Source organism: Armigeres subalbatus, chromosome 3 (assembly GCF_024139115.2).
Source record: "Armigeres subalbatus isolate Guangzhou_Male chromosome 3, GZ_Asu_2, whole genome shotgun sequence".
Classification (NCBI taxonomy): domain Eukaryota; kingdom Metazoa; phylum Arthropoda; class Insecta; order Diptera; family Culicidae; genus Armigeres; species Armigeres subalbatus.
In genome coordinates, this window is record NC_085141.1 from 139,204,104 (window position 1) to 139,220,181 (window position 16,078).

At 41.2% G+C, this 16,078-nt stretch overlaps 2 protein-coding genes across 2 annotated transcripts in view; both read right to left on the reverse strand.

Annotated features, from left to right (window-relative positions):
* The window catches only part of LOC134224223 (6-phosphogluconate dehydrogenase, decarboxylating), a 342,849-nt gene that overhangs the window by 73,082 nt on the left and 253,689 nt on the right, over positions 1-16,078 (reverse strand). The window lies entirely within an intron of this gene.
* Positions 42-16,078, reverse strand: part of LOC134224224 (D-2-hydroxyglutarate dehydrogenase, mitochondrial) — a 131,768-nt gene continuing 115,731 nt past the window's right edge. Inside the window, exons 3-5 of the mRNA XM_062703537.1 lie at positions 612-1,610; positions 362-527; positions 42-299 (exon numbers count right to left, since the gene is read on the reverse strand). Of these exons, the coding sequence (XP_062559521.1) occupies positions 46-299; positions 362-527; positions 612-1,610 (1,419 nt within the window). The 3' untranslated portion in view covers positions 42-45. The remainder of the gene's footprint in view (positions 300-361; positions 528-611; positions 1,611-16,078) is intronic.

Below are 16,078 nucleotides of genomic sequence, written 5' to 3' on the forward strand. Positions count from 1 at the left end.
AAGGCATAGATAATTATTTCTCGAATTCATCATCCCGTCTTCAGCCTACAGTAAGATAACTTTATAAGGATTGAGAATACCATTCGGATCCATCATTGCCTTCATCTGCTGCATGATCCGTATTGCTTCATTTGTTTTGGAATATTTCAGATAGTTGGGTTTCAGAAGGCCGATTCCGTGTTCAGCACTTACGCTCCCTTTGAGCTTTGACGTAAACTCATACACGAAGGGATCCACTAGCCGTTGTATCTCTGGTGTCAGCTCATCTCCAGCTATGTTGAGATGGATATTAGAATCACCTGTAATGCAGAATATTACTAAATAAGCATGAGAACCATTTCAATAATGATTAAATTATCACCTATGTGTCCAAATCCACAAACCAATTTTACTAAATGGCCAACACGCTGCTTCATTGCCGGAACAATATCGTAGAAGTTATTCAAAGGCAATGACAGATCGTACGTAAGGCAGAAGTTATTGCTGAATGTTCCATCGGGAATTCGTTCCCGTAATTGCCAAAGATCCTTGGAAATAAAATAAAAGCTAAATCAGAACTCTTTTGGTTTCACTCAATATAAACTCAATAAATATTAAATACAATTCATTACCTTAATTTTTGAAGGATCTTTGGTAACAACTCCATCACCAACTAATCCACTAACCAACAATTCCTCCAGAAAATCGTTGACCTTCTGTTCGTCGTGAACGGCATTGCTACCAGTTGTTTCAATCAGCATATAGAAAGGATATTCCTTTATCGGTGAGTACGTCTTCGCATGCGTGATACAGCACTGCAGTGCATCGTTATCAATCAACTCACATGAACTCAATATCTCCCCAAGCCGTTTCTTCCCCTCGAGGAATGTCCTCAGTACCGACTCGTATTTCTCGATACCCAAGAACAATACATTCTGGGTGGTTGTGGACGCTGGACAAGCGATGGCAACTCTCGTTATCACCCCCAATGTTCCTTCCGATCCGATGAATAGGTGCTTCAAATGATATCCTGTGTTATCCTTCCGGAATTGTGACATCAAATCTACGACCGTCCCATCTGCTTTCACTGCTTCCAAACCGAGAACAGATCCATGCAAGTTGCCGTAACGCATCAAACGGATACCTCCTGCATTGGTGGCCAAATTGCCTCCAATCTGACAGGAATTCTTCGAACCCAAATCCAATGGCATTATCATTCCTTTCTCGCTAAGTTTCTGCTCCAACGTTCCAAGAATGCAACCTGCTTCGCAAACCAGAACTCCAGAATATTCATCAACGGATTCTATCTTGTTCATCAGTTCCAGCGATAGGACAATTTCATCGAACACCGGTATTGATCCGCCGCAAACCCCAGTGTTGCCGCCGTATACAGAAAGGGCCAACTTTCTTCGATTGCAGTGTTGCAAGATGGCACTCAGCTGGTCGGTCGTCCTGGGCTTCAGGACTACTTCGCTTAGTCCTCGAACGTATTTGAAATAGTCTCGATTGTAGCCGGCGGTTTCGTCAAGACCCAACAAAATTTGACTGCGGCTGGGAAGTATCTTCTCGAAGTGTGTGATGTCTGCATCTGCTACGGCTGCATAAGGCCCTCGCTTGATTAGGTAGCGGTCCTGTTGAATGTGTATGTAATAGGTTACTATCACGAAAATCCATTAATTATGTATCGCAAAAATTTGCCATTTTTCAACCCCCCCTCCCCCTCTATGTCACACTTTTTGTATGAATCATTGAAAAAAATTGTCAACCTCTTCTCCCTCTTTGAGCGTGACGTAATTTATGGATGATCCCTAAGGATAAAACATCATCATCGAATCTTAAAACAGGCTACAGTCACTCTCAAAATTGAGCGTACAGCATGGATTAGATGAATATATTCGAAAATTCCATAGGAAAATTAATTGTTGGCTCGGTTGTTTTTAATGCATTTCAATATTCATCCCTTCCTTCAATGTATGTGTACATAATATTGTTGAAATTTTTTCTCTGAAGTTCATTTATTTGAAAATAATCTCAAAATACGCCTATTAGATGTGACAAAATTGAGCGTACAGCGAATTTTTTTCTATAAAATTTCTTATTATAAACACGATTAATGTATTTTAATATTATTTTTTCATGTTTATATTTAGAATAATAAACATCCGCTACTTAAACATTCAATGTTTTGATATTAAACCATGTTTTAATCAAAATGGCGAACAAGTAAGATGTATAAACAATGTTATTTAACAATTCAATGCTAGTGGCCAAAATAGATGCTTTGAGATATGGATTTCACCGGCATCCTGTCTTATATATGATAGATTATCGAAATCGAGCGAGACATACAATAAATTTGAAAAAATTCAGTCGGTAAATGATGAAAACTGATGTAAACATACAGAGAAAACGACAAATGTTGGGAATGGCATATTTCAAATTAAGTATAACTTTATTTAAAAGTCAATGTATAGGTAGCTTATAACCTCAGGACACTCATTAATAATAATACTAATAAAAGAGCAGCACACGGATACATTATAAGATGTCATTTTATATTTGAAGCTCAGTCACCGTAGGAACAAATTTGGTTGAATAATTTAAATTCACTAAGATATCATTAAATAAGCTGCCGAACTCTTAAAAATGTTTATTTTTACTCGCCACATGGAAATCATCCAATTGTATCCCTTATGGTAACAGATCGTGGAGTTTAATCCAAATTTAATTATGAAATTACGATTTTAGGCTATCTTTTCAATATTCAATCAGAAGTGCTCTACGGGGTTGAAAAGCTGTTTTTATGTTCGGTACCTTAACATGCACCTTGTACTTTTAGAATTTGACTTTGAATGATTGGATTCAATAATAATACTCTTAATGATAGACCTGAGACAATAATCGAGCTTTAAAACAAATTTAAGTTAAAGACATACTAAATTTGAATTAAGGTACACTGGGGGAAGTGGAAAAAGGGGGTAAGTGTAAAAATCGACTCGAAAAATTTCAATTGTACAGACTTTACAGTTTTTACCACACCATAACATTGTGCAAAACTATGGTTCATTGTTCACACTAACACTATGTTAAAATCTGTGTTATACTTACACTAACATAGTTTACGCTGGAGCTGTCATTTTAGGTTTCGCGAGAAGTTAATTTTTGCATTCATAAAATCGATTCTTACTTGCACAAATTGTTCCTTTTCCGGTAATTTTGCACCACAGGTGATCATTATAATACAATTAAACTAATCACATTCAATTTGTAGTGGTTTGTACCATGAAACCAAATAATTAAAAGATTTTACACTTACCCCTGGTATCAAACACTGCGGGGGAAGTGGAAAATGTTCTGATCATTTTTCCTTACCTCCAGGGTTTATTTTGATAGCTGTGAATCTTAATATGTTCCTTCTTTGTTATCATTGTGATTTGAGTGGTGATTGGACATATATTCATAAGAAAACGCCTGATTAATCCACCTATCGGTATTGATGCCTTTCACATGTTTTACATATGAAAAAAAATGTGCGAGAAAGATAAAAATAGCACTGATAGGTAAATATATTCCATAATACATATTCATCTATATTCATAACAAGTTTCGCCGTTGAATGCAATTTGTTGCGAACAAATCGGGTAGCAACAAGTGCATGGAAATAGGTGATAATTTTGTACGTATATTGCGCACACGCATACATACAAACACGCACACGCAGACATCATATCAATTCGTAAACTGAGTCGATAAGTTTATAACAATGTAAGTCTCATTCTCCCACAAAAAAAATCATCTTCGGGGCAAACATACAGATTTTACGTACACTTAGTGTTCGAGAAGGCACAACCAGCCCTCCTATCTATTTCAAGAATTCCTTGGGGACCTATTCCTTTAATCCAATGAAATTATTCAACAAAAAATACTCATAGCAATACCCGACTTGATTTTAATCACATATCACTACTCATCACAATTGGAGGTCAAGATAACTTGGGTTTTCCACTTACCCCATTCCGCTAGGGTAAGTGGAAAAATAACTCCCAAATTTCAAATATAATTTTATAAATTTCAAGCGGCTAAAATGGTATGAATTACCGCACAGTTGGTGCAAAATGGACTGTTTTTGGGAGCCCATAATGATTGAATGCATTTAGATCATTTAAATTGGTTTTACAATAAGTTGAACATGAACTATCGATTTTTCCTTTTCCACTTCCCCCAGTGTACCTTATGTCATTCCTAACATTTGTCGTTTTCTCTGTATGTTTACATCTGTTTTCATCATTTACCGACTGAATTTTCCCAAATTAATCGTATGTCTTGCTCGATTTCGATTATCTCTCATATCTAAGATACGATGCCGGTGAAACATACAAATTAAAGCATCTATTTTGCCCAGCAGCATTGAATTGTTAGATACCAATGTTCTTACTCTCACTTGTTCGCCATTTTGACCAAAACATGGTTTAATTTCAAAACATTGAATGTTTAAGTAGCGCATGTTTATTATTATAAATATAATCATGAAAAAACATAAGTTTACCCAGGGCTGCCAGGGCTTACCCAGGGAAAATTCAATGCAGGGCTGTTTACAAATAATAAAAAATATTTCCCTTTTTGAAAAATTGTGATACAAGTATTTAAAAATTTAAAGTTTCTTGAATTTGAATATTTTAATGATTCAAAAATTTAAAAATTTTAATGTTAAAAAATTTTAAAATTCAAGAATTTAAAATTTTGAATTTTTTTAAATTTTTAAATTTTAAAAGGTAATAATTGTAACATTTGAAACTTCAAAATAAGAAAAAATAAATTGAGAATTTTAAAAATTGAAAAATTTACAGATTTAAAAATATTAATAATCGTAGCTCCTACGATTTTTTTCCTCCAGGAATTGATATGGAAGTTCCTTCAGAAATGAATTTGGAAGTTCCTCCAGGAATTCTCCAGGAATCTCCAGGATATCCTCCGGAAGTTCCTCAAGGGATTCTTACGGAAGTTCCTCAAGGAATTTAATCGGAAGTTCCTCCAGAAGTTCATCCAAGAATCACTCCAGGAGTTCCTTCGGAATTCTTCCGAAAGCTTCTCCACGAATTCTTCCGGAAATCCCTCCATGAATTCTTCCGTAAGTTCCTCCTGGAGCTCCTCCGGAAATTCCTCCAAGAAGTCCGTCAAAATTGCCTACAGAAAATCCTTTGGGAATTTCTCTAGAAATTAATCCGCAATATTCTCCATGAATTGCTCAGGAAGTTCATCCAGAAATTCCTACGTTGGCTCCTCCAGGAATTTCTCCAACAGTGACCTCAAGAAATTCCTACAAGAATTCCTGCGGAAGTTCTCCAGGAATATTTTCAGAAGGTTCTCCACGAATTTCTACGGAATTCCTCCAGAAATTCTTCAAGAAGCTTCTCCAGGAGTTCTTTTGGAAATTTCTCCATAAATTCTTCTGGGTGTCCTTCCAAGAACTCTTCTGGAATTCTGGAACCAGGAATCTTGCGGAAGTTTCTCCACCAATTCCTCAGGAAGCTCCCGAAAAATTCCTCAGGAAGCTCCCTAGAAATTCCTCCGGAAGTTCCTCCACAAATTCCTGCAGGGATTCCTCCGGAATTTCCTCCAGAAGTTGTTTTGGAAATTCTTCCAGAAAGTGCTCCATGAATTCCTTTGAAAGTTTCTCCAGAAATTCCTCCGAATGATTCTCCATGAATTCTTAAGGAAGTTCCTCCAGGAATTCCTACACGTAGGTTCCTCCAGCAGTTTCTCTAAGAATTGCTCCAGAAGTTCTTCCAAGGATTCCTCCGGAACTTCATGCAAGGATTCTTACGGAAGTTTCTTCAAGAGTTCTATCGTAAATTTATCCAGGAATTCCTTCGGAAATCCCTCCAAAAAATCCTAAGGATTTTCCTCCAAAAATTCAAATGGGAGTTCTTGGGATTCCTCCGGAAATTTCCCTCCGGAAGTTTCCCCAGGAATACTATCGAAAGTTTCTTCATGACTTTCTCCAGGTATTCCTCCGGAAATTCCTCCAGGGGTTCCTTCCAAAGTTGCTAGAGGAATTGCTCCGCAAGTTTTTCCAGGAATTGTTTCGTATATTCCTTCAGGTATTGCCCTAGAACTTCCTCCAGGAATTTCTTCGAAAGTTCCTCAAGACATTCCATCGGAAATTCCTCCTGAAATTCCTTCGGTAGTTCCTCCAGGAATTCCTTCGAAAGTTCCTCTAGGGATTTCATCGGAAGTTCCTCCAGGAATTCCTTTGAAAGTTCTTCCAGGAATTCCTTTGGTAGTTCTTCCACGTGTTCCTTCGGATGATTCTCTAGAAAATCCTATGAAAGTTCCTCCAGGAATTCATTCGGAAGATCCCCTGGGAAGCGATCAATTCCACTAGGAATGAATTTCTTCGAAAGTTCCTCCGGGAAATCCTCCGGGGATTCCTCCGAGAATTCCTGCGGAAGTTACTCCAGAAGTTCCTCCGGAAGTTTCTACGCAAGTTCCTCTAGAAAATCCTATGAAAATTCTTCTAGGATTTCATTCGGAAGATCCCCTGGGAAGTGATCAAGGAACTTCTCCAGGAATTGTGAAAATTACACTAGGAATGCCTCCGGAAGTTCCTCCAGGAATTTCTTTGAAAGTTTCTCCGAGAAATCCTCCGGGGATTCCTCTGGGAATTCCTCCGGAAGTTCCTCCGGAAATTGCTCCGAAAGTTCCTCCGAAAGTTTGTTCATAAGTTCCTCAAAAGTTCCTCTGGAAGTTCCTCCGTATGCTCCTCTGGAAGTTCCTCCGTATGCTCCTCTGGAAGTTCCTCCGTATGTTCCTCTGGAAGTTCCTCTGGAAGTTCCTCTGGAAGTTCCTCCGGGAATTCCTCCGGAAGTTCTTCCGGGAATTCCTCCGGAAGTTCTTGCGAGAATTCCTCCGGAAGTTACTCCGGGAATTCCTCCGGAAGTTACTCCGGGAATTCCTCCGGAAGTTACTCCGGGAATTCCTCCGGAAGTTACTCCGGGAATTCCTTCGGAAGTTACTCCGGGAATTCCTCCGGAAGTTACTCAGGGAATTCCTCCGGAAGTTACTCCGGAAATTCCTCCGGAAGTTACTCCGAGAATTCCTCCGGAAGTTCCTCCGGGAATTCCTCCGGGAATTACTCCGGAAGTTCCTCCGGGAATTCCTCCGGAAGTTCCTCCGGGAATTCCTCCGGAAGTTCCTCCGGAAGTTCCTCCGGGAATTCCTCCGGAAGTTCCTCCGGGAATTCCTCCGGAAGTTCCTCCGGGAATTCCTGCGGAAGTTTCTCCGGGAATTCTTCCGGAAGTTCCTCCGGGAATTCCTCCGGAAGTTCCTCCGGAAATTCCTCCGGAAGTTCCTCCGGGAATTCCTCCGGAAGTTCCTCCGGGAATTCCTCCGGAAGTTCCTCCGGGAATTCCTCCGGAAGTTCCTCCGGGAATTCCTCCGGAAGTTCCTCCGGAAGTTCCTCCAGGAATTCCTCCGGAAGTTCCTCCGGGAATTCCTCCGGAAGTTCCTCCAGGAATTTCTCCGAAAGTTTCTCCGGGAATTTCTCTCCGGTTCCTTAGGGAATTTCTCCGGAAGTTCCTTCATGAATTCCTCCGGACGTTCCTTCCGAAATTAATCCGGACGTTCCTTCGGCAATTCCTCCGGAAGTTCCTCCGGGAATTCCTCCGGAAGTTCCTCCAGGAATTCCTCCGGAAGTTCCTCCGGGAATTCCTCCGGAAGTTCCTCCGGGAATTCCTCCGGAAGTTCCTCCAGGAATTCCTCCGAATGTTCCTCCGGGAATTCCTCCCGAAGTTCCTCCGGGAATTCCTCCGGAAATTCCTCCGGGAATTCCTCCGAATGTTCCTCCGGGAATTCCTCCGAATGTTCCTCCCGAAGTTCCTCCGGGAATTCCTCCGGAAGTTCCTCCGGGAATTCCTCCGGAAGTTCCTCCGAATTCCTCCGGAAGTTCCTCCGGGAATTCCTCCGGAAGTTCCTCCGAATTCCTCCGGAAGTTCCTCCAGGAATTCCTCCGGAAGTTCCTCCGAATTCCTCCGGAAGTTTTTCCAAGAATTCCTCCGGAAGTTCCTCCGGGAATTCCTCCGGAAGTTCCTCCGGGAATTCCTCCGGAAGTTCCTCCGGGAATTCCTCCGGAAGTTCCTCTGGAAGGTCCTCCGAGAATTCCTCCGGGAATTCCTCCGGAAGTTCCTCCGGGAAGTTCCTCCGGGAATTCCTCCGGAAGTTCCTCCGGGAATTCCTCCGGAAGTTCCTCCGGGAATTCCTCCGGAAGTTCCTCCGAATTCCTCCGAAGTTCCTCCGAAGTTCCTCCGAATTCCTCCGGAAGTTCCTCCAATTCCTCCGGAAGTTCCTCCAGGAATTCCTCCGGAAGTTCCTCCAGAATTCCTCCGGAAGTTCCTCCGGGAATTCCTCCGGAAGTTCCTCCGAATTCCTCCGGAAGTTCCTCCGGGAATTCCTCCGGAAGTTCCTCCGAATTCCTCCGAAAGTTCCTCCGGGAATTCCTCCGGAAGTTCCTCCGAATTCCTCCGGAAGTTCCTCCGGGAATTCCTCCGGAAGTTCCTCCGGAAGTTCCTCCGGAAGTTCCTCCGAATTCCTCCGGAAGTTCCTCCGAATTCCTCGGAAGTTCCTCTGGGAATTCCTCCAGAAGTTCCTCCTAGAATTCCTCCGGAAGTTCCTCCGGGAATTCCTCCGGAAGTTCCTCCGGAAGTTCCTCCGGGTATTCCTCCGGAAGTTCCTCCGGGAATTCCTCCGGAAGTTCCTCCGGGAATTCCTCCGAAAGTTCCTCCGGGAATACCTCCGGAAGTTCCTCCGGGAATTCCTCCGGGAATTCCTCCGGAAGTTCCTCCGGGAATTCCTCCGGAAGTTCCTCCGGGAATTCTTCCGGAAGTTCCTCCGGAAGTTCCTCCGGGAATTCCTCCGAAGTAATTCCTTGAGGAATTTCCAAAAGAGTTCCTGGAGGAACTTTCGAAGGAACGCCTGGATAAACTTCCGGAAGAATTCCTGGAGGAACTTCCGAAGGAATTCCTGGAGGAACTTTCGAAGGATTTCCTGGATGAACTTCCGAAGGAATTCCTGGAGGAATTTCCGAAGGAATTCCTGGAGGAACCTCTGAAGGAATTCCTGGAGGAACTACCGAAGAAATTCCTGGAGGAACTTCCGAAAAAATTCCTGGAGGAAATTCCGAAGGAATTTCCGGAGGAACTTCCGAAGGGATTTCTGGAGAAACTTCCCAAAGAATTCCTGGAGGAACTTCCGAAAGAATTCCTAATGGAACTTTCGATAGATTTCCTGGAGGAACTTCCGAGGAAATTCGTGGAGGAACTTCCGAAGGAATTCCTGGAGGAACTTCCGAAAGAATTCCTAAAGGAACTTACGATAGATTTCCTGGAGGAACTTCCGAGGGAATTCCTGGAGGAACTTCCGAAGGAATTCCTGGAGGAACTTCCAGGAAAATTCCTGGAGGAACTTCCAGAAAACTTCCTGGAGGAGCTTCCGAAGGAATTCTTGAAGAAACTTGCGAATGAATTCTTGGAGGAAGTTCTGAAGGAACGTTCGAAAGCCTTTCTGTAGAAATTCTGGAGAAAATCACAGAGGAATTCCTGGAATAACTTCCGGAAGAATTCCTGGAAGATCTCTCAAAGGATTCTCTGGAGAAACTTGAAAAGGAATCCCGGGAGGAACTTTCGAAAGAATTCATGGAGGAAGTTCCTGAGGAATACCTGGAGGAAGTTCCAGAGGAATTCCTGGAAGAATTTCCTGAGGATTTACTGCAGGAATTGCTGGAGGAACATCCGAAGAAATTCTTGGAGGGGCTTATGGAGCAATTCCTGGAGGAGCTTCCGGAGGAATTCTTGAAGGATATTGTGAAGAAATTGGTGGATACTCTAGAGGAATTGCTAGAAGAATTCCCAGAGAATCCAGTTTTCCGCGAACGGTAATGGCCGCCAGCTTGCCTGCGGGTTAGTCTCTGATTTGACGTTTCTGGAGGTCAACTGCACCCACCATTCGAGCATTTTGATCAATGTGGTATATAAGAAGGCTTGAATTCACCGAATCAGCACTTTCTTATATGGCACATTGGTCAAAATGCTCGGAGCGGTGGGTGCATTTGACCTCCAGAAACGTCAAATCAGAGACTGACCCGCATGTAAGCTGGCGGCCATTACCGCTCGCGGAAAACTGGATTCCTGGGAGAGTTTCCAATGGAATTCAAGGAGGTATTTGCACAGAAGTATCTGGAGGAATTTACAGACAAACTTCCGGACGAATTTCTAGAGGAACTTTCTGAAGTATTTTTGGAAAACCTTTTAAAGAGAATTTTGGAGGAATTTCCTAAGCAATTTCCGGAGGACTTGCAGAAAAAACTTTCGAGTAAATTCCATAGCCTACTTTGCCGATAACTAACAACGTGACGCCGCCGCGTCAACGCCGATAAAATATCATACATAAATAATGCTAAAATATATAGTGAATTAAATGAATTGAATAAAATATATAGGCTAGATGTACCAGTTCTGGCTATAGCACCAGTTGTCGCACTAGTGCTTTATATGTCAAATGGCCAATCAAATCATCGCAAACCAAGTTCATATCGATAAAGCATATTCATATGATACGATAACACATTTGATCTCCTCCAAAACAAGCGAAACATAATTGTAAAAATTGATTTTGCTTAATTTTTGACTTCCTTTGCACCAGTTATCGCACTAGTGGTCCCTATTTGGCCAGTCCCATAAGAAAACAATGGGATTTGCCAAATAAGGAACCAAAATTAAGAATAGTGCCACAACTGGTGCATGCGTTCCTATTATGGATTAATTAATTATAAGGATAATAACAAATTTTATTGTGGTTTTCACAGCTGCTCTAAGGAGCAGGAAGTAAAACCTTTCCCTTGATATATAAAGTTCACCCACATGCCTTTTACTTATTTTTTTTTAAAATAGTTGTTCTTATGTATGGCGACAATTGGTACACCCACCCTATTTATATCTTTAAAAAAAAATATAATTTAACTTTAAAATTGAATATTAATAATTAAAAATTAAAAATGATTAATTAAAAATATTTATAAAAAAATATATTGATAATTTGAAATTGCAAGTTCAAGTTTTTGTGGATACAATAAAATTCGTTTGAATAAATAAAATTCGAAATTGTTGCATCTGAAAATGTATTTTCGAACATGAAAGAAAAATATCCGAATACCCCTAACCGCCTCCTGAGCCGACGTTCTGATATCCCTAACCCCGCTGCCGAAAGCGGGATTCATCCTGACCTGTTTTTACGTCGTTTTTCAGTTACATCGCAAATATTACGTTGCAAATGAATTACACGGCTTTAATTTGAAAAAGAATTATCAAGCTCGTCAACTTTTGGTTACGTCAACATAATGTAATATAACATTATATTTACGACGGTGATGATGTGCATCAAATCTGATGTGATATTACTTTTTATTTTTTACTGTGTACGCTCAATTTTGTCACATCTAATAGGCGTATTTTGAGATTATTTTCAAATAAATAAACTTTAGACAAAAAATTTCAACAATTTTATGTACGCATACATTGAAGGAAGGAACGAATATTGAAATGCATTAAACCGAGCCAACCATTTAATTTCCTTTGAAATTTTTGAATGTAGTCAACTAATCCATACTGTACGCTCAATTTTGAGAGTGACTGTATGTTTGCCAAAGAATCAAGAAAGTTATTTTCTTCCCTTGCATTCTAACAATTCAGTGTACTGCTGTGAATCGCATATTTGTCCTATATGAATAGGAAACCCAGCAAAGATGGGACAGATATGTGATTCACGGCAGTGTACCTCATATAAATCAATGACTTTTTAGGGGAACTATTACTTAATTACATTGGTTGAAAACTCGATGTGTATGTGCACAACATGTAAAAGATTTATTTCGGAATGTAATGGAGGTTGTTTGGCAGAAGAAACCCCCCCGTAAAGGATAACAATACTAGAGTACCCCTTTCCTTTCCTACTGTATTATTGTATTTCCTAACCTCGACCAAACCGCGAGTCCTCAAAACTAACACTATGTATAAGAATCAAGAAAAATATTTCCGTTTCACAGCGATTTATTTTTCTTCTTATTCAATCGATTGGAAACGAAGTGGTGGCTCTCGATTTAAAGGTTGTCTTCAAGCTGCTGCTGGAATCCATGGCGGTAATTGATGCGCCACTATTTCCAATCCATAAGCAGTTCCTCCTGTTCCTGAACGGGACAACATGCCGAACCGAATCATTGAGCACAACAGGATCCTTTTTTTATAGTCGCTTGAATAAGTATGTCATGTGCGACAGACAATGAAAAAATTAAAAAGTATGTAACAAATGATGCAATGATTAACTTAGTAAATGACTTCTTTTTTTTTTGATCTTTCGTTTATTTGGAAGGCTCATTTGCCGTGAAGCGTTACGGAGCCGAAATCAAGTTTAACAATACATTTCTTGATTCTTATACATAGTGTTAGTTTTGGGGAACCGAAAAACTCGCGGTTTAGTCGAGGTTAGGGAATACAATAATACAGTAGGAAAGGAAAGGATTTTAGGGTGCTTAAGTAATTACGATGCTGATGTTCACAAAGTTGACATTCCTCGCATTTTTACATCTGTAACGGGACAAACAAACTTTTTTTGGGAGACAACGACGAGAGGAAGACATACGGAAGGGATTAACGACAGACATGGAAATGTACAACAAGAGGAAGACATTCGATATGGGGTACTACAGACAAGGGAATGGGCAGACAATGATTACAGTTTTACATCAGCAACTTTCAAAAAATGGTGGACCAGGGACATGTACTCGAGATCAAGGCCCGACAACACTTCCCTAATAGGCTTTGGTTGTTTTCCTCGGACCCGGAGATGTTCAGTTAGCACAGATCTGGGGCCACGATGCTCCTCGCACGCCCACACGACATGATCGACGTCCTGATAATCCTCGCCGCAAACACAGAGATTTCCTTCCGAGAGCCCCACTCTGAAAAGATGTGCATTTAGAGTGTAGTGATTGGACATTAGACGACACATGGTTCGAATGAAGTCTCGTCCCATATTCAATTTTTTGAACCATGAACGCTTCGATACCTGCGGGCGAATTGAATACAGCCATCTACCCAACTCCCCATTTGTCCATTTATGTTGCCAGCTGTTCAAAGTTTCCTGACGAACTAATGTGAAGAATTCATCGAAGGTGATTTTCCGATCGTAAATATCACCTTCCATAGCGCTCACCTTAGCCAAAGAGTCCGCTTTCTCATTTCCCGGGATCGAGCAATGAGCAGGGACCCAAGCCATGGTGATTGTGTAAGACCGTTGTGATAAGGCACTCAAAGCTTTTCGTATCCCATTCAGAAGATACGCTGAGTGCTTAACCGGTTTCATTGACCGAACATCCTCCAAGGAACTTAGACTGTCGGTGAAGATGAAAAAGTGGTCAGGAGGTAGGGATGCGATTTGCTCGAGTGAATAGTGTATAGCTGCTAGCTCAGCAGTATACACGGAACAAGGCTCTTTGAGCTTAAAATAGGCGCTATGAAAAACGTTGAAAACACCGAAACCAGTGGAGTTGACCCGTCTGTAAAAAAGCTTCTCTCCTCACTGGCGTGCCCGTATTTGCTTGCAAATAATGGAGGTATGACCTCCGCACACAGAAAGTCTGGTATTCCATGAACCTCCTGCTTCATGGACAGATCAAAAGTAACAGAGGAACTGTAAGAGTCTAAGAAGTTAGCACGATTGGTGTCAACCAAAGATGGGCTTACCTCCAGCGTTATGTACCCGAGGTATTTAGAAGACATGCTATGAGTGATTGTCTTACCCATCAGTTGGAGCGGGAACTTTGCCGGCTTATGTTTTTTTGAAAAGACAACCATCTCAGTTTTCTCTGGAGAGAATTCGATATCCAGCTTCGTAGCCCAAGTGGACAAATTGTCCAGAGTATCATGCAACGGTCCTTGCAGATCAACTGCGGTTGGCCCCGAAACGGATACAACACAATCATCTGCAAGCTGCCTTAACGAGCAATTTGGCATGAGACATTCATCAATGTCTCTGACGTAAAAAATGTAAAGAAGGGGGCTTAAACATGAGCCCTGGGGGAGACCAATGTAGCTAATTCGTGAAGTTGCCGAGTCACCATGAGAAAAACTCATACGCTTCTCTGACAACAAATTGTACAAATAATTGTTCAATCGAAGTTGGACGAATGGTTCCAAGACCGTCAAAAATCAGTGTCAAATTGCCTTTAATCCCTTCCGATTTATAGAACGAGAATTCCTCACGAATTGCATGCAAGGATCATGGCATCAACGTATTTGCCATCAGCAACGCAAGTGTTTTGTTTGCTACAGTCTCTTCACAAGTTGTTCTTTAACCGATAAACCAGAAAAATTATCAATAGAGGCATCTTCTACGTACCGATCGTCAGGTATGGTCGTTGTCTCAGTTTCAACGATCGCATCTGGAATGATTAGACGATTGCTTAATCAAAGTAGCTCTGGATGCCTCGAAGAAAATTTCAAAATCGTTTCTGATTGATTGTTTCTCGGCAGAATTATTCAAAAAGAAAAAAAATATCGGCGTATTTGGATCATCTCTCTTGGATGCATCGAATGAATGGTGGAAATTTCCGTGATTTGATTTGATAATTGTTCCAACATAAATTGGAACGCCATGTCAGCTTTATTCAGAGTGCAGAATTTAAAGAGCAGTAGTTCCACAGAAGCTTGAACAGGTTAGAGGGCTTGAATTATTTCACCAACCGCAAACAATCATCACTGAAGTTGAGTTTGGATTAAAGCTTCAACTCATGGATCTGTTTGAGCATAGAAAACATGTTTCATTTTCAAATTCTTCAAATTCTTTTCAGAATTCAGAACAGACATATTTTTGCAGAAAATCATTTTTCACAAGTGATCTCCGAAAAGAACTACTACGACTCGTACCTTTTGCACAATTTCATACATTGTGGTAAAATTCTCGACGATGTCAACAATGTTCATTCGCAGTTTGAAAGATGGCTAAGAGAATGAAGCAACAGGTATGATTAATGACGATGTTGATCTATTTCTAATGTAGCGTGAACGTCGTCAATTATGCTTACTTGGGCAAAGTTAAACATGCGCGCTAAATGCTGTATTTTTTGCTCGATGAATCAAGGCAAGCAGTAGTAACCGAATATTTGTTCAATCAATGCTGGATTTCCTGTTATATGGGACAGATATGCAATAACAGGCAGTTGAGCTGATATATGTAGGTGAAAATTTTTCGAGATTTTTTATACTGACAGCAAAATTTTAAATACCGAAAATACCGGTATTTTCCTTCTCTAATACCGGTATTTTCGGTACCCAAAATTTGCCGGTAATACCGGTATTACCGGTTTCGGTACTACCGGTTAGACCACCCTAGATTCAACCCATTTGTCTAGCCGGAAGAGAATCATCTTCTCCAACAACTTCCGAAGACATGACAGCATCGCAATGGGGCGATACGAGTTATAATCCGACGCGCGTTTTCCGGGCTTCTGGATGGCTATCACCCTCACTTGCCTCCAATCATCCGGAACAATGTTGCACTCCACTCCTCTTCGCGACGTCTGGGAGGTTTTTAAGCAAATTGAACCTGATTCTATCCATCCCTGGAGCGGAATTGTTACATGAAAGGAGAGCAAGCGAGAATTCAATCATCGAAAAGGGGCGATCCATGTCATCCGTATCAGCAAAAGCATCACGTAGCTCTTGTTTCACCGGCACCAAATCCGGACAAACTTTCTTTGCGAAGTCAAGTATTTACCGCGACGAGCTTTCACGATCTTCATTTACGGACGACGCGTTGCGCATTCTTCTCCCGACGGTCCACAGAGTTTTCATTGAAGTCTCGCGCGATAAACCTTCAACGAAAGTGCGCCAATATCCACGTTTCTTCACTTTGACCAGTTTCTTGAACTGGATCTCGAGCGTGTTTCCGAAATTCTTTGAAAGCGGCGGATTTCTTGCGATAAAGTTGTGTACACTCGACATCCCACCACGGACTGGGTGGTTTCCTACGAACCGAAGCTCCTGACACTGGT